Source organism: Mus pahari, chromosome 1 (assembly GCF_900095145.1).
Source record: "Mus pahari chromosome 1, PAHARI_EIJ_v1.1, whole genome shotgun sequence".
Taxonomy (NCBI): domain Eukaryota; kingdom Metazoa; phylum Chordata; class Mammalia; order Rodentia; family Muridae; genus Mus; species Mus pahari.
In genome coordinates, this window is record NC_034590.1 from 17,068,903 (window position 1) to 17,087,145 (window position 18,243).

General features: G+C 49.5%; 1 protein-coding gene across 1 annotated transcript; it reads right to left on the minus strand.

Annotated features, from left to right (window-relative positions):
- Nucleotides 1-8: 8 nt before the first annotated feature.
- Nucleotides 9-13,829, minus strand: C1H19orf81 (chromosome 1 C19orf81 homolog). Its single transcript, XM_021220965.1, has 6 exons — nucleotides 13,792-13,829; nucleotides 13,128-13,329; nucleotides 2,471-2,543; nucleotides 2,180-2,300; nucleotides 987-1,120; nucleotides 9-346 (listed from the first exon to the last, which is right to left on the minus strand). Exons 2-6 carry the CDS (start codon nucleotides 13,192-13,194, stop codon nucleotides 151-153), a joined length of 591 nt encoding a protein of 196 aa, XP_021076624.1. The 5' UTR covers nucleotides 13,195-13,329; nucleotides 13,792-13,829; the 3' UTR covers nucleotides 9-150.
- Between the last annotated feature and the right edge of the window lie 4,414 nt (nucleotides 13,830-18,243).

Here is an 18,243-nt window from a genome sequence, read left to right on the forward strand (position 1 = left end):
GAAATGGCTTTTGTATCAGGTCATTCTTTATAATTAAACTCACAGTATCCACCCCCTCGAGCCGGCCCCGCCTCCTTCCTAGGGAGGCCACGCCTTCTCGTTTCGCCGGGTCCGGGAGCCGGGTGCAGCTGGGGCCCGCCCCGCTGTGCGTCAATCTTCGTCGGCAGGCTCCGCCCCAAGGGCTTCGAGCATGCGCCGTCGGACCAGGGAGCGACGCAGGTGCAAACGGTAGTCCCCCAGCAGTAGTTCGTCGTGGCGCACCAGTGGGTGCGCGGTTCCACGGAGGGTGAGCCCCGAGCGCAGCAGGCGTGACCGCGTCTGGAAGTCTGTGACGGTGATGAGCCACCTGCGGGCGAAGCGAAGGCCGAGAGACGTCTTCGGGTTCACCCTGGCCCCCTTCGCTTGCGGGCGTCACTGCGGTCTTCTCAGCGGGATCGTTCACCTCACCAGGGAAAGCGCCAGGTCCTGCCCTCGCTACTGCCTTCTCAGACTCCGCCAGAAAAGCCATTCAGCAGAGGACCTGCCCCTTCAATGTCATCCTGACTCTGACTCCGCCCTAAATGCTCCCCAGCCCAGGCCAGCCCTCCAATGCTATCTTCATTCTGACTTTGCCAAAAGTGCCACTCAACCTAGGACCCGTCCCTTTGAGTGGTTTTGGGCCTCAAAACTCACTGTTCCCCTTCACCTTGACCTCACCCTCTCACTTTAGGACCCGCCTCTTCTCCAGGTCCCAGTTGCTCCAAGTCTTTCAGTTGCTTTTAGCTTCATCCCTCACTCGCCTCTACACTCTGACATCTACACCACCCTTTAGGTTCCGCTCCCTACCTGTGTTCCTTTTTTTTTTTTTTTTTTTTTTTTTTTTTATGCTAGGCTCCGCCCCTCTCCCACTCTCACTCTGACTCCGCCTCCCAGCTCCGTTTGCGGAGCATTAAGCTCCCTGGCTACATTCCTCCCAATTAGGTTCCTCAGCCCGTGCATGGTCTCACCTGTCCCTGCGGCCCGCAGTACCGCAGATGACATTCATATTCTCGTAGCGGATGCTGCTCACGCGCCCGCTTTCCATGGCCCCGGGCAGCTCGGCTTCCAAAGCCTGCAGCACCTCCACGTGCGTGAAATCCTCCTGCGTGGGCATGCGTCAGCTTCAGCCCTTATTTCCCAGGCTGGAGCCTGATCCAAGACTCTACCTGCAGACCCGCTAAGTTATGACACTTGTCAAAAGGGTTACAACCACAGGTGTCTCTCGGGTGTGAAGGCATCTGCCAGTCGTGATCATTCTGAAAGACTAGACCGATTAAATTGTAGTCACTGCCCTACAGGAGAACTCGCCCAGAGACCAGCCATGGATGGTGCTTTGCAGTTCTGGAGGCTTCTATTTGAACAGGTGCTCTCAAAGTTAAGGGACTGCGGTTATCAGAAAGGTCAGAAGAAGTTGTGTGAGGAGATGTGATGATCACTGGCCATCGTTGGCCATCGTGACAAAGTGGGGAAAACAGCTGTCCACGCATATAAAATCACTGTCGCTGGCTTAGTGGGTAAAGGTGCTGGCTGTGTGAACCTGATGACTTGAGTTCAGTCCCTCTCACCTACATGAAGGTGGAAGGAGAGAAATGAGTTGTCCTCTGACCTCACCTGTTAGACATTAGGAGAGCCTGGAAGGCCTCTCTCTCCCACCCATGTACTAACCAGGCCTGCTTTAGCTTCTGAGCTGGAAAGAGATGCCGTGTACCCGGGGTGGTACACTGGGGTCCCTTCCTTAAAGGCACCAAGGAAAGGAGAGATGAAGTGGGGACAGCAGCCCCCCATGAAAGAGTAAAATCACATAGACATCTAAAAGGGTGCCTTAAGGCTTGCGCCTAGTATACAGTAGGTGCCTCTTGTCAGACACAAGCAGTCATGGTCTCCTCTGTGTGTGTGTGTGTGTGTGTGTGTGTGTGTGTGTGTGTGTGTGTGTGTGATTTTGTTTTTTTGTTGTTCTGTTTGAGACGGGAGCTCAGGTAGCCCAAGCTAGCTTCAAAGACCCCGTGTAACTGAGGCTGACCTTGAACTCCTGCTAGAGTGCTGCTGTAATGAACACAGACTACTATGCCCGGTCCTTAACCTGAATTTAACCGCCGACCACCTCAGGTCTGACCAGCTGATGCCATCACCACCTGACTGTGCAGAGAGCTGGGCCACTCACCGAAGTCTCCATGCAAAGACAGAGGGGCTGGGCAGAGGGTGGTTCTGAGAACTTTCGGATACAGGGGAGCTCCCGATCCAGCGCCTCATATTCCGAGATGACCTGCCGCAGGTACTGCTTCCTGTGCGTGTGTGGAGGAGAGGGAGAGAAAGAGGGAAGGGGAGGGGAAGGAGAGAGGGTAGAGGGAGGGAGGAAGGGGGGACAAGGCAAGGAAAGGGACTCTCAGGTCAGGGGCTGCCGCTGTCACCTCTGCAGCTGTCACAGGTCGCCGCGGGGCCAGGGAGTACTCACGAGGACTTGGCAGGCTTGCCCAGGCTCCGAGACATGGACTCCTCCATAGACTCGAGGTCAACAAGGAAGGATCCTGGTAGCAAAGGAACCCAGTGTCACCTGCCAAGAACCCTTTGAGGCCACAACTCTTTCCAGAAGAGAATCACCCGGCGGTGTGCACACCACTCTGGAAAGTTAGATCTCAGGGGCTGGTCTCTGAGATAGCATCTGGAAGTTACAGAGTCCACCCTTCCATTGTGGCTCTGCGACTGTTTCCTGGCTAGGTGCAGCCTGAAGGGAGCCAGCAAGAGAAAACACACTGCACCAGAGTTTTGTTTTGTTTTGTTTTAAGATTTATTTCATGTATGAGTACACTGTCACTGTCTTCAGACACACCAGAAGAGGGCATCAGATCCCCATTACAGATGGTTGGGAACCACCATGTGGTTGCTGGGATTTGAACTCAGGACCTCTGGAAGAGCAGTCGGTGCTCTTAACCACTGAGCCATCTCTCCAGCCCTCTGCACCACAATTAATCCCAAACTCCAGCCTGCTGGTTGGAACTTGACTGATAAGTTCCTCACATGTAACCCCCTTCTTGCCAACCTTATCATTAGCTGATGGGCCTCTCTTTTCCCTTGGCTAGTCATTGGCACACATGACCTACTTTCTCCCTCTTCTCTTCAGCTGTACAGGCACAGGGGTGTCTAGCCTCCCTGAGCAGCTCCTCTGTGGCCTGGCAACCAGGTTCGCACCAATGGTGTAAGCGAGAGGGAGCACTGCAATTTTAGGGTCGTCCACATAGAGGGTTGTCTACTGGCTGTGGTAGTGTGCAGACCTGGTAGCACAGCACAAAGAAGGCTGCAGCAGGGGGGTTGCCATGAGCTCAAAGGCAGTCTGCTCTACACAGTGACTGTGGGTCAGCCAGTGTTTCATGGGAAAAGTGTGGGGAGGAGGGAGAGGTGAAGGAAGAGGAGGACAGGGAAGAGGAGGAGGAAGAGGAAGAGGAGGAGGAGGAGGAAAAGGGAGAGAAGAAAAGGAAGGAAGGAAGGAGGGAAGGAAAGGAAGGAAGGAAGGAAGAAAGGAAGGAAGGAAGGAAGAAGGAGGGAAGAAGGAAGGAAGGAAGGAAGGAAGGAAGGAAGGAAGGAAGGAGGGAAGGAAAGGAAGGAAGGAAGGAAGAAAGGAAGGAAGGAAGGAAGAAGGAAGGAAGAAGGAAGGAAGGAAGGAAGGAAGGAAGGAAGGAAGGAAGGAAGGAAGGAAGCTGTCTGATATTTGGCTCCTTCCTTCAGATGGGCTGGAATGTGGATGGAGTAACCCAGCTTCAACCATGGTGGATATGCTGAGTAACAGTACTGAACCTTAGGCCCACAAGTTGTCCTATAGAGTTCAAGCATCCCACAACACACTCTTTGACACAAATTGATGTCTGCCTCCTTTATATTATAGTGTTTCAAGGCAGAAGAGAGAAGAATTGCCCCTGACAGCCCAAAGCTGTAGGATGTTCCTCCTGGCCGAATGATTATCCCTGACATCAATTCCAGACAGGGCCACTAGAGCAAGACACTCAGATGAGAACACTGTGCAGACACACAACTACTAAACACATCACCTTCAGGGATTATGTGACAGCCCCCACCACCTGGCTCAGAGTGAGGGCTGGATCTCCCATCAGCACCCTGTGCTTAAAGCCCCCAGATGTTCCATCTTGCACACGAAGCAACACACTTCCTTGGTGGGCACGTGCTCTTCTAGATGTGGTGTGGGAACCTGGTTTGATGGCAACATCCCAAGGCCCTCTGTAGCCCTGGCTGTCCTGGAACTCACTCTGAGGACCAGGCTATCCTCGACCTGAGAGAGCCACCTGCCTCTGCCTCTCTTGCTGGGGTTGCACGGGTACACCACTGCTTTAATCTGCATTTTAACAGAATCCATGCCTCACTGCCTCTTTTTTCAACTTCCCTTCTGTCCTACTTCAAACACAGACATTTCTCAGAATGTGTCGCTGTGATGGGCCAAGCTAGGGTGCTAGGGATCAACCCTGGGTCCTTTTACAGTGCTGGACAGGTGCTCCACCACGGAGATGACTCCAGGCCCTCACAGGGAACTCTAGGCCAGCACCTTCTTGTTACGGTGCATGTCTCATCATGTCATGCCACTTTGTCACTTGAAGCAATACCACGTTGTCTCCACATCACTGAGCTGACCGATCTCCCCAAGAATACTGCAGAGTCTCTCTGTCTCTCTCTGTCTCTGTCTCTCTCTCTCTCTCTCTCTCTCTCTCACACACACACACACACACACACACACACACACCATACAGGTACATTTACCTGAATTAATTAGCTACCCTAACTCCACAATACTTTATAATTAGTTGTCACCATATTTCTAAGCAGCATAAGGGCCATTTGCTCAAGTGTTGTGTGTGCGTGTCTGTGTGTATAATGTGGGTTTCTTCACATTGTGTGAAGATGTACCTCTGTAATTTTATTTGTTAAGTTTTTGTAAATACTGTGAAAGTCGAGGTCAGACAGCCCTCACCTGCCTAAAGGCAATCTAGAATTGTACTGATCTGGTTGTAATGAAGAGCTTAAGGCCAGTAGCTGGGCGGGAAGTGGAGGGTGGAACTTCTGGGGGGAAGAAAGGGACCCTGAAGATTCAGAGAATGGACCCAGGGAAACGGGATAGATGGCAGTGGAGCAGAGAGGCACGGAGCTAGAGGCCCTAGCTAGAGGTCTAAGCTTTAGACTATATGAAAGCCTCCATGTCACCACCATACCATCGAGGCTCCAAGGAAGTACCGCTGTATGTGCGTGCGCACGTGTGCATGGATGGCAGAGGCCAGCCTCAGGCGGTGTTCCTAAGGCGCTGCTTACTTTGTGCTTTGAGACAGAGTCACTCACTGGAGTGGCAGCTGTTCAGTGAGCCTGGGATCTACCTGTCTCAGCCTGTGCAGTGGTGGGATTACAGTTGTGCACCACCAAGTCTGCTTTGTTGTTGAAAGATTTGCTTTTAATTCTAATTGTGTCTGAGTGTGTGCGGCCCACATGCATGCAAATGCCTGCAGAGGCCAGAAGAGGGCATCAGATCTTTCAGAGTGGTTGCTAGCTGCCTGGTGTGGGCACTGGAAAGCAAACGCCCTGCAAGAGCTGCCGAGCCACCTCTCCTGCCCATTTTGTTTTGTTTAACGTGAGTTCTGGGGGGTTGAACTTGGGCCCTTATGCATGCATAGCAAGCACTTTGCTGACTGAGCCATTTCCTACCCTTTTAATCATGTTTTCAGGCAGGGTTGCAATCTACAGCCCAGACTGGCCTTGAACTCATGGCCATCCTCCTACCTGAGTGCTAGGATGATAGATGTGCCTCACCGTACCCAGGTCACAGCTGTGGCATGCTTTTGCCATCAATGCTGTCATTTTAAATGTATTTTACTTTTAATTTTCTATGTGCACGTGACTGACATACATATGGAGGCCAGAAGCAGGAATCAGATCTGCTGGAGCTAGAATTGCAGGTAGTCGGGAGCCACTCTGCATGGGTGATGGAAACTGAGCTTGGGTCCTTTGCAATTGCGAGCTGCGAGCACTGAGCCACCTTTCCAGTCAAAGCCTCGACGTTCTTGCCCTAGAATCCAGCAGAGCGCCAAGTGCAGAGCTGGTCCAGGATGAGTGTTACCTGGAAACACCCCAGGGGACATGTGTTGCATCCACTGTGTGAGCTGCTTGACTCCCAACTCTGTCAAACCAACTGGAAATTAAAACAAAACAAAAAAAACAAAAACAAAAACAAGCAAATAGATTGGGATGGAAGTCAGGGATTTATGTCTGGATTTAGACATGAGAGTCTAAATATGTACTACACAAGAGAAGCTCCTGGGGGAATTCATGAATTTTGTCAGCTGTCACTGTGGCCTAGTGGATATATGTGTCCTTAAAAAGTCCCAGCAATTTGAATGGGGCTAAAAGGTGGCTCAGTCGGTAGTGTGCTTGCCTTATGTGACAATTGGTTTTAATTGTCGACTTGACACAATATAGAATCACCTTGGAAGAAAGTTTCAGCCAGGGACTCTCCAGATCAGGTTGTTCTGTGGGCGTGTCTATGGGAATTGGTTATACTAACTGAAGTGGGAATCACACCCACTGTGGGCAGCACCATTCCCTACGCACGAGATCTAGATTGTATGAACAAGGGAGGAGACAGCATGCAGAGCACCAGCATGCATTCATGGGTAGATTCCCTGTTCTCTGCTCTCGCCAGCCCATGTGATAGGACCAGCCGCTTCTGGTTCCAGACACCTTGACTTCCCTGATGTCATAGACCTGGGATTTTGAACCAAATAATCCTTTGTCCCTTAATTTTTTTTGGAGGGGGGGGGAGTCAAGGTATTTTGTCACTGCAATGGGAAACAAACTAAGATACTACTCAGGCATGAATCCCCCGAATTCATGTAAAGGATGGACATGATCGGCACTATGTTATCATATCAGCCTGTTGTGTTACATCAGCCTGTTGTGTTACATCAGCCTGTTGTGTTACATCAGCCTGTTGTGTTACATCAGCCTGTTGTGTTACATCAGCCTGTTGTGTTATATCAGCCTGTCATCCCAGTGCTGGGGAGGCAGAGAAAGATCTGAATCTGTGAGCTCCAGGCTGGTGAGGGATCATGTCTCAAAAAAGAAAGTGGCCTGTGACTGAAGAACATACCTGATGTCAACTTTGACGTACACACACACACACACACACACACACTTACCACTACAGAGTCACAGCTGAAGTCAAAATTGGTAAAAATGAGATTATATCTGCAACTTATGGTCTGTATAATAACCCCCCAAATGTAACGGGGTGCCCATGTGAAACACAATGAGGAAACTATTGCTCACATTACAGCTGGGTGTTGCTAGGAGAACCATTGAGTTCATTAAACTATTGTCTTAGGAGGCTGGGGATTTAGCTCAGTGATAGAGCGCTTGCCTAGCAAGCTCAAGGCCCTGGTTTTGCTCCTTGCTATGGGGGGAAAAAAAAGCTATTGTCTTAAGCTTGCCATAGGGTATAATTCTCCAAATTAAAACTTTCCAAATGTCTATCCCGATAGCGTGGAAGGAATCTGTGCCCTGGAGGAGTATGTTTGGTCACTCTGATGATGTGGCTCGGCAACCTCAGAGACCTCTGTGAAGAATGAGAGTGATTTCTCAGGAAAGAGGATGTTAAAAACAAGCCAGGTGTCTCTGAGCCACCCCCATAACTCTGCACTGAATGGGCAAAAGTTTATTACTCAATGGTAGAGCATCGACAGAGCTTTTCCTGACACTGCACGCGTACACAGATTAACGGGCCCGGTGGCCAGAGTCTGTCATCCAAGCTATGCCAGGAGTTCAAAAATTCAAGGCTGGCCTGAGCTACAAACTATGACTCTGCATCGGGTAACAAAAGGCTGGGCCTGCAGTCCAGCACTCCAGCACCTGCCTAAAATCCCAGTGTCTTAGTCACTGTTCTGTTGCTGAGAAGGGACACCATGACCAAGGCAAATCTTGTAAAAGAAAGCACTGGGGACTTGCTAACAGTTTCAGAAGCTTTGGTCCATGAGCATCATGGCAGGGAGCATGGCAGCAGGTAGGAGTCATTCAGAAAAAGTAGCTGAGAGCTATAATATGATCCTCAAGCTGAGAGAGACAGAGACAGAGACAGACAGACAGACAGACAGACAGACAGACAGACAAGGACTGGACCTGGCATGAGCTTTTGAAAAAGGCCCATCCCCACTACACACTTCCTTCAATAAGGCCATACCTCCTAATCCTTCTAATCCTTTAAAACAGTTCCACTCCTGGGTGACTGAGCTTTCAAATATATGAGCCTAGGGGGAGACATTCTTATTTAAACCACATCCCGATCCCTGGCCACCACAGGCTTATAGCCATATCATAATGCAAAAATGCATTCAGTTCAACTTCAGAAGTACCCATACAATCTTAACAAAAACGTTCAAAAGTTCAAATTCAAAGTCTCTTCTGAGACTCATGATAATCTCTTAATTGTAACCCCCATAACATAAAAACAAGAAAGCATATCACATACTTCTAACAACACATTATCAAATACATTATTGTTCCAAGAGGAAGGAAAGGGAGCTCAGTGAGGAAATACCAGGCTAAAGCAGGACCAGAGTCTGGAAGGACAAACTCCAAATTCTGTATCTTCATGTCAAGTACAAAGCACTCTTCAGATTTCCAACTCTTTTCAGCTTCGTTAACTATGCTGTGTAAAGGTGTGTTTTCTCACCTGTCTAAGGAATTTTCTGATTGGCTTTAAGAAAGAGCTGGCAACCTATAGCAGGCAGGATAGAAAAGGTGGGACTTATGGGCAGAGATAAGAACTATAGGATGTAGATATAATCTCTTGTGAATTGTGCGGGGAAGCATCACCTGCCATTAAAAATTAGATGAACAATGGGCTGAGGCAGGAAGTAGAAAGTGGGAGTTTTAGAAGAGAGAGATTTGAACTCTGGGAGACAGTAAGAGACAGATTCACCCCAGACTTTGAGGAAGTCGATGTATGGAACTAAGGAGAAGAAGCCAGCCATGTAGCTGAACTCAGGTTAGAATAAATGGGACAATGAATTGAGAGTTGGTTGGGGAACCAGCCTAGCTTATGGCCTAGGTAAGCATTCATAAGCCTCCAAGTTGTTATTTGGGAATTGGGGTGCGGGTGGAAAAGTCAGTGGTTGCCACTGGAAAAACCCAGAGGTAAGGAAATCCACCAGCCAGACACTGAGGAAGGAAGGAAGAGGAGCCAGGACTGGAGAAGAGGTAAGAGGCCTCGTGGCAGAATGCAAATTAGAATGAACAGAAATCAAATAAATTACATGAGCAAGTTGGGAACAAGCCTAAGCTATAAGGCCTCGGCTTCATAAATAACTCTTAAGTCTTTGCGTCATTATCCTGAAGCTGGTGGGTCAAGACAGCTAGAAGAGAAAAAGTCTCTGGGACTGGCTGAGGTTTCTGAAACCTCAGAGCCCAGCCCTAATGACAAACTTCCCACGACGAGGCCACACCCACTCCATCAAGGCCACACCCACTCCAACAAGGCTGCACCCACCCCAACAAGTCACACCCCCTAATCCTTTGACTTAGTGCCCCTCCTTGATGACTAAGCATTCAAATATATGAGCCAATGGGGGCCATTGTTATTCAAATCACCATAAACAGTCTTTTACTAGGGCATTTACTTCCCTCTGAAACTTCTGGAGCTGGGCCCCCACAATTCAACTTGCCCTCAGCATCTCTTTAATGCTCCTGCTCGGATGGCCCATTAAGCCCCACTTCAAGCGTTCAACTGCTTTTCTAACTCCAACATCCCAAAGTCTACATTACACCAATAAACAGCATGATCCGGCCTGTTTCAGCAATAACCTGCTTCCTGGTACCAACTTCCGTCTTAGTCACTGGTCTACGGCTGTGAAGGCGTGCCGTGACCACACTGTTCTGTGGCTGTGAAGGCGTGCCGTGACCACACTGTTCTGTGGCTGTGAAGGCGTGCCGTGACCACNGCTGTGAAGGCGTGCCGTGACCACACTGTTCTGTGGCTGTGAAGGCGTGCCGTGACCACACTGTTCTGTGGCTGTGAAGGCGTGCCGTGACCACAGCCACTTTAACTGGGGCCTCCCTCAAAACTTCAGAGGCTTAGTCCATTACCATGTCAGGGTGCATGATAGCACACACAGCACGGGAGTAGTCACTGATCCACAAGCAGAGAGGGGGAAGGCTGTCATGGGCTTTTGAAACCTCAAATCCCAACCCTAGAGACATAGATCCTTCAACAAGACCAGATCCACTCCTTAGTGATGAAGCAGTCAAATATCCAAGCTTCTAGAAGCTACTCCTATTCAAACCACAACACCCAGTGAGTAGATGGAGTGTGGCTCAGTGGTAGAGTACCTGCCTAGAATCCCCCAGTGAAGGACTGAAGGGAAATGAAACTTAAGATGAAATTTAAGGCCTGTGATTCATGTAACTTATGTCCAATAGTCCAAAGAAAAAGTTGTTTGTGAGCTTAGAAGTCCGAGGCTGAGAACATAGTGGAACAGGCCCAGACATGTCTGGGCAGGCCCATTGTTAAAACATTCCTGGGGTTGACTGGCCATAAAGACAAAAGAAGAATGCAGGAACTTGTCCGGGCTATCTTGGCTGAGTCACCAGCCATCTAGCCCGGCACCTCCTTCTGCCTGTTGCCCTCCTGACATAGTTTGAAGTTATATGTTAACCAGATGTTCCGCTGACCTCGGATAAGCATCCGCCCCTCGGGGCTCCTGACATCCTGACTTGCATGTACTATTCTGCCAATGTGTAATCATTTTTGCTGATGTTCAAATGAGTCAATTGGGTGAAACTGGGCCAATTCCCCCTAGCCCCTGACCCTCTCTCTATAAAAACCCCTAGCTTTCGAGCCTCGTGGTCGATTCTTCTGTCTCTTGCATGAGATACATATCAGCCCGGAGCTCCGTCATTAAACTGCCTCGTGTGTTTGCATCAAGACGGTTGTTATTCGTGATTCCTGGGTGAGCATCATCTCAGGTTTGGAGTGGGAAGGTCTCCACATGGAGGTCTTTCAGGACTAGGATCATGTCTCAGTATTAGAGCCCCTGTCTGACATCACAAATCTTTTTTTGATCCCAAACACTGAAGAAGAAAAAAAGTATTTACTAATTCATTTAATGCAAGAATTTCACTCCTGAATCGCATCTCTGTGCTTCCTGTGTGTTTTAGGGGACAATGGAGAACACCCTTTCACCAGAAAACTTAAAAAGATTATTAGCCAAATGACTAATATCCACTCTGCCCCTAAGAACTCCCAGTTTAGAATAGGAGAGGAAATTCTTCCCCTGGGAAATCCCAGAATGCCTCCCTGAGGAGGTGTAGGTTACAGTGAGACTTAAAGACTGTAGGAATTTGCTAAATTGTGTAGTTTGGATGTGAAAAGTCCCTACTGGCTCACATGTTTGAACAAATGATAGCCAGTTGGGGCACAGTTTTGAAGACGGTGGGATCTTTTGGAGGTGGGGGTCTAGGTGGAGGAAGGTGATCACATGGGGGCGGGTCTTGAGGTTTATAGTTCTCTCCCCAAGTACTCAGGAATATTCATTAGGCTTCTACCAAAATGTTCCAGCTCCGGTTCATTATCTCCACCAGGTAAACATCCAAAAAACTAGGACTGCTTGAGCCCCAGTGGCAAAGCTGCTTGTTAAATGGGCATCGGGTAAAGCTAGAGCTGGAAACCCCTGAGCAGAAGAAGAAGGTCATCTTGTTTCCTCTTACTAGGTCGACCAAGGTGGACAGCGTAGTGTTTGCAGCTGAAATGGTAGGAGAAGACATCTAGGGAGCCCTCAGAATGAAGACTTCTGGAAAGAATGGTTGAAATTGTAGTAGCTGCTTTGTGACCATGAGGTAAGCAAGCCAAAAGTTATGTGCTATGCCAAGGAAATGTTTCTCAAATCAAAACTCTGAGAGATGAAAGAAACTGGTACCCTAATGGTGTCCCTGAACTTAATCTCTGTGCTTTTTGTGTAGAACAACGCCATTTCTACTTTTACAGAGCTCACATTTCTGTTACTTACAGCCATGCAGAATCTTCTTGGGATGACATCAACTCAGCCTTTGGGAAGTGAACTGTGCTGAAAAGGGCTGCAAGCCTGGGGCTGAAGTGAGCAAGAGACAGCTATAGTCTAGCTGCGTGTTAGGAAGACTCCCTGGAACCGGGCTGAGCCCAGGTGAAGCAGAGAGACTTAAATGACGAGGAGGCAAGGTCCCTGTGGCAAACTGTACAATTATGGACAAAGAAAGTAAAACAGGGATTGGGGGGCGGGGCGGGGCGGGGCGGGGCTCTGAGTGGGGCTGTGGTGGAAGATTGGCACCTAGGGTTTAGTTCTGCTTCTGGGTTGGAGGTGGGGCTATCTGAAAATAAGAACCAGGGATTGAGGACAGGAAGACGTCGAAACGGTATGTAGGGGAAAATAGGCTTAGAAGCATTGTTGAGGTCCAGGAGTTCATGGGAACTGCAGTTCTGGGCCCAGAAATTTTAGCTGGGGGACACTGCAGCATTTCATGGTAAATTCTTTGTAAACTGAGGGTATTTGCCAGCGAACTGCAGAGGGTGAAGGGAACTGAGTTCTAAATCTCAATATTGGCTAGGGAACTGCAAGTGTCTCATGGGATATGTAGTTTTGGGGCCCAGAAGTAACGTTCAGATAGCTGCAGCACTTCTTGTTAAAAGATTATTAATTAGCCCGGTAACTGCAGAGGCTGGTGGGAAATGTAGTTCTGGACTACATTTCAGAATACTGACCAGGGACCGGTAGAGTACCCTTGAGAAATGTAGTTTGTGGTCCAGTCTCTGCTAGGGATCTGCAAGGCCTTCTGGGAAATGTAGTTTTGATTTCAGAATATTGGCAAGGGAGCCTCTTGGGAAAAGTAGTATGACCTCGAGAGTGTTAGCAGGGGGACTGCAACAGCTTCTGAGAGATGTAGTTTGAGGCTTCCCATACTGGCCAGAGACTTGCAGAACCCCCCAAGGGCAATGCAGTTCTGTACCCAGAGTACCAGCCAGAGAAAGGCAGGGGCTCCTGGGAAATGTAGTTCTAGGCTCAAGGACCAACCGTGTGGGAATGCCGGTTCGTGCTCACCTGTCTCCCTGTGTGAGCCAGGGGTGCTCAGGTTGGGGGAGATTAAAGGCTCCACCTCTGGCTGCATCCTGGAGAAGCGGGTCTGGGGAAGTCCAGAAAGATGGGGCGAGGCGCTCGCACTGGGCCACACGCCGCAGCTCTTTTCCTGGACTCCTGCTTCTAGCTCTTTGAAACCACGAGGGACAAACACGGAACTGGAAGGCTGAGACCACAAGGACACACGCTTTCCCCTAACCTCCGGGACTCGGTGTGCGCCCCACCTCCTGTTTCCCTGCATCTCTACTTCCGTCCCCATCTCTTCCTGTCTCATGGCCTCTCTTTCTTCACCCCTCCTGAGCCATCTCTGTCCCCGGTTTTCCCAATTCTCTGTCTGCCTCCCTCCAAACCCCTTGTCCCAGGTGTCCTCCGCATTTCCCCCGTAAGTCTCTGCCCTCTGTCCCACCTCCCTGGCCTTTTTCTCCATCAGCCTCCCCAGCACCTCCCCAACCCCCTGGATTGCCCCCTCCTCATTGCAGTCCTTCCCCAATCTTGTCACCCTCTCTGAGCCTCCCTACTTCCCGTTCCCCTTCTCCCAGGCCCACTCCTCAGTCTCTCTTCCATAGCTGCTTCTGCCTCCACCCCCGCCGCCTCGCCCTTCTCTCTTCCCCTCTCTGAGCCCACTTGCCCTCTGCTCAGCACCGGCTAGACTCCTGGAGACAAACAGAAACTGAGTTCTCTAGGGGGGGAGGGGACGGTAAGCAGGGTCTGGTTACCATGGTGCCCAATGTGAGAGCAAGGCTGGGGCTCTTATTCCTGAACGTGAGAAAAGTGTCATTGGGTGCCAGGCTCGGGGGCTTGCTGCAGGCAGGTGACAGGTAGACTATCCTTTGTGAGTACGGAACTGTGAGGCGAGGAGGCTGTGAAAACCTTTAGCTGTCTATGCATCCCCAGGCTCACTTTCTGTAACCTGTTTCTCCCTCGTAAAAACTGCCTATGTATCCTGGTCTGGTCTTGAACTCATTCCCTCATCCAGGCAGGCCTTTGTCTTCCAGGGTCACAAGTGTTAGGACCGTGTCACCACCCACTTCTGAGGTTGGAGTCCCTACGCTCCCTTCCCAGGTGGTCTTTGTTGTCGCTTTGACTTTCTGAGCCAATTTTACAAATCAATCCGGATTCTGGAGCACAGCTAAGGAGTCTCATTCTCATTCTGTAAGGGTAGGCGTGGCCACGGTGTTACCTCACAAAGTCGGAACTTGCCTGAAGGCAGGAATGGAGGAAAACCCCCGCATGGCTGGATCCAGCTATGCCTGAAGCTCTCAATTTTTGTTAGAAGTTGAGAAACCTAAACTTTGATCAATTTAGCTGGTTTTGGTTGGTTGTTTTGTTTTGGGGAGGGGGATTGGTTTTTAGTGTTTTTTCAACAGGGCGCTCACTAGGTGCCTGCCCCACCCCCTTGAACTTACTTTGTAGATCATGCTGGCCTACACACAGTTGGCCTGCCTCTGCTTCCTTAGTGCTGGAATTAAAGCAGTGCCCGGCTATGCCTGGCTGTTACTGGCCACTTAAAAAGCTCACACACTTTAATGGTTTCATTCAGTCTTCTGTAACCACGATTTCCAGCATTTCCCCCGGGTATGTGTACACCCTCCAATGCACACAATCCTGGGTGGGCGCCAGCCATCTCTACAAACATGGCGTTCGGGGATTTGAACATGAGTCCTGTGTACGCAATACAACTACTCTGCGGCTTCCCTGTACCTTCCCTTTCTCTCATTCAGCCATCTTTTCCAGTTCCATCTCTGTAGGACAAGGAGCTTTTTTTTGTTTTGTTTTGTTATGTTTTGTTTTGTTTTGTTTTTTCGAGACCACATGGTGGCTCCCAACCATCTGTAACGGGATCTGATGCCCTCAGGTGTGTCTGACATACCAGTGTACTCATATACATAGAATTAAAAAAATTAAAAATCTTTTTTAAGTGGCCATAGCAACTTAGAAAAGAATACTTGGCCATATAATTCCAGAGGGATGAGACTCAGTGGTGGCAGGAAATTGTGGCAGGAGGTAGTAACAGAAGGCTGAAGGCTATCAGGAATCAGAGAGCAAACTGGGGGTGGCCTAAGTCTTTTAACTCTCAAAGCCTGCCCCCAGAGGCACACTCCCTGCACCTAAACTCCCCAAGCAGGGCCACAACTAGTCATGAAAAAGTAACTGCCCCAAAGCATGGGGGAAATCATTCAAACCACCACACTGATGATCCCGGAGGTCAGTTTCTCTTCTCTCGCCAGTGAAAATGGCGCGGTGAAAGTTCTCTCTCCTGGTTAGCTTTACTGTCAGCTCCACGCAGCTTACTGTCAGCGGAGAGAAGTCTTTTCGGAGAAACTGCCTAGCTCACACTGTGAATTGTTAATGGTTGTTGCAGGACCCAGCCCATGGCGGGCGGTACCATTCCCTAGGCAGGTGGACCTGGAATTTATAAGGTATCTAAGCAGAAGCATGGGTCTGCAAGCAAGCTAGAAAGCACTTTTATCCTTGGTTCCTGCCTTCAGGTTCCTGCCTCGGCTTCCCTCACTAATGGACTGTGCCTTGGAAGTGTAACCCAAATAAACCCGTTCCTTCCTTGATTTTGGTAACAGCATTTTATCAACAGCAATAGAAAAGTAGCTGGAACCACTATCAGGTCTCCAAATTCAGTTCTCTTTTCTCTCTCTGGAACCCAACCTAACTTCATGAAAATAAATAAATAAAGTATACACAGGTGCATATTTTCATTTATTACTTGGCAGTACATACTTGTGTATGTTGTATTCTGATCCCACTCATGCTCTCAGAACCTCCTCAACCCCAGCCTGCTGGCTATGGCTTCCTCGGGCTGTCTCTCCATCACTGTCACCCTCTCTGTCGCCCATTCACCTCTCTTATTCCCCCCCCTGCCCCCAATCCTCTGGAACTCTTCTCCCCAACATCCTCCCCCACACCCACGCTTCTATTTTTTCTTTTTTCATTTTTCAAGAGAGGGTTTCTCTGTGTTGCCCTGGCTGTCCTGGAACTCTTTTTGTAGAACAGACTGGCCCTGAACTCACAGATATCCACCTGCCTCTGCCTCCCAAGAGCTGGAATTAAAGGTATGTGTCACCAATGTTCAGCTTTTTTTTTTTTTTTTAACCCACTGAGTTTAACTAGAATTGCTTGTATGCTTATGAGTGTAGTTATTTACGACAGTGAAACAAGTTGCCTGTGGCTATACTACTGAAGAAAAATGGCTCCCCCTCCACCAGTAACCAGCAGCAGACAACGCCTCAGGGAGGGGAGGAGCCTCCTGAGCCTCTCCCACCTTCAGCTCTGAGTTTCACTCACCAAACTTCACACCCAACTTTCTGCATCTTTACCATTTACCATGCTGTGCAGCCCTGCCCCTTTTCTGTGTGTCTTGTACAACTCTACCTGACACATCTCTCCCTGTATCTCCTCTCTCCTCCTCCCTCTCTTTGTCTCTGTTGCTCTGTTCCCTGGCTGCCCCCTCTGTCCAGCTGCCATTACTTCTCTCCGCCACTCCTGCCACCTCTGTCAGGCCATCAGCAACCCTTGGCCACAAGCCCGGGACCCACATTCCCGAGTCAGCACTTTCCTCCGGTTCCACAGATGATGTCAGACCTGCGGCAGTGCTGGCTGCAGCTCTGTTTGGAGGGCTTTCTTTCCTACTTCCCTCTGCACAAACCCTGGCAACTTGGCTGACCTCTATCTTGGGGTTATCTCTAGCTACTGAACACCGGGAGTGATGGGCAGAGCTGTGTGTGAGTCTGTATAGCATCTCTTTAAACCCCAGAACCTACCCTGGCCCACCTTAAGCACAGGCTTCTCAGGTGGGGTTAGGTGGCACCATGTGGGACTCCCATTAGGCAACCAGGAATAGGTAGGTGGAGAAAACACCTCAGGGGACTGTGAGAAGGAAAACAAAGAGATTTGTCCAAACTAGTTCATTTGTTCACCCACTACCCTATCATTTCTTCTTCCAATATTTATTCCTAAACACTCTCATTCATCCATCAACCCTCAGTCCAACCCTTTCCTCATCCACCAGCCCACCCCTCTACCCTTTATCCATTTTTAGCCAGCCATCCGAATATCATCCGTCTCCCCATTCCTCCATCTATACTAGCTACTTTTCTATTGCTGTGAAACACCATGACCAAAATCAACTTGTAGAAGAATTTATCTGGGCTTTCGGTTCTAGACGGGGAGTTCTGGACAGCTGAGGAAACATGGCAGAAGGCAGCCAGAGGCAGAAGCTCAGAGATCACATCTTCAACCACCAACAGGAACCAGAAAGGAACCTGGAAGTGGGCTCAGACCATGAACACTCAAAGCTCACCTCATGGGTAACCCACGTCCTACAGCACGGCTCTGCCTTCAAAAGATTCAGTAATCTCCCAAGGACCAAGTGTTCAAACACATGACCCTCTAAGGGACAATTCTCATTCAAATCACCACACCACCCATCCACCCACCCATTTCTACTTTATCTATCCCCTTGGCCATTCATTCATTCATTCATTCATTCAGCTCGGTGAGTGTTGGCGATGGGTCAGGCACTGTCCAGGGTAGTGAAAACATTAGAGAATGAAAGAGCATCTTCTGATGGTCGTCCTCACTGACTGAACCCAGCCCCCTTCCACTCAGGCCTCACTCAGACTCTCCCTTTCTCTAAGTATCCCCTCTGCCTTAGTTACTATTCTGTCGCTACAGTGAAACGCTATGTCTAAGGCAACTTTTAAAGGAAACCACTTAATCCTGGCTTTGTGTATAGTTTCAGAAGGTTAATCTGTCTCCATCATGGCACAGTGGCACAGTGAAGGTGCTGGACGAGTAGCTAAGAGCGACATCTTATCCACACATTGTAGGCAGAGAGAGATGGAGACTGAGCCTGAAGCAGGCTTCTGAAAGCTCATCCAGCAAGGCCACACCCACTCCATCAAGGCCACCTCCTACTTCTTCTCAAACAGTTCCACTAACTGGGGACCAAGTTCAACTTGTGATCCAATGGAAACCATTCTCAATCAAACCCACACACCCTCCTCCCTCCATCTCTTTCTATGTTAGATCCTGTCATGCCCCTGAAATAAGCTCACGAGCTCAGAAG

Coding starts and splice junctions, on each gene's coding strand:
- C1H19orf81 (XM_021220965.1), bottom strand. CDS start 13,194: ATGCAGCCAGAGGTGGAGCCTTTAATCTCCCCCAACCTGAGCACCCCT. Junction 2,544..13,127: donor TGGCTCACACAGGGAGACAG/GTGAGCACGAAC, acceptor CTTTGCTACCAG/GATCCTTCCTTGTTGACCTC. Junction 2,301..2,470: donor GGCAAGCCTGCCAAGTCCTC/GTGAGTACTCCC, acceptor ACACACGCACAG/GAAGCAGTACCTGCGGCAGG.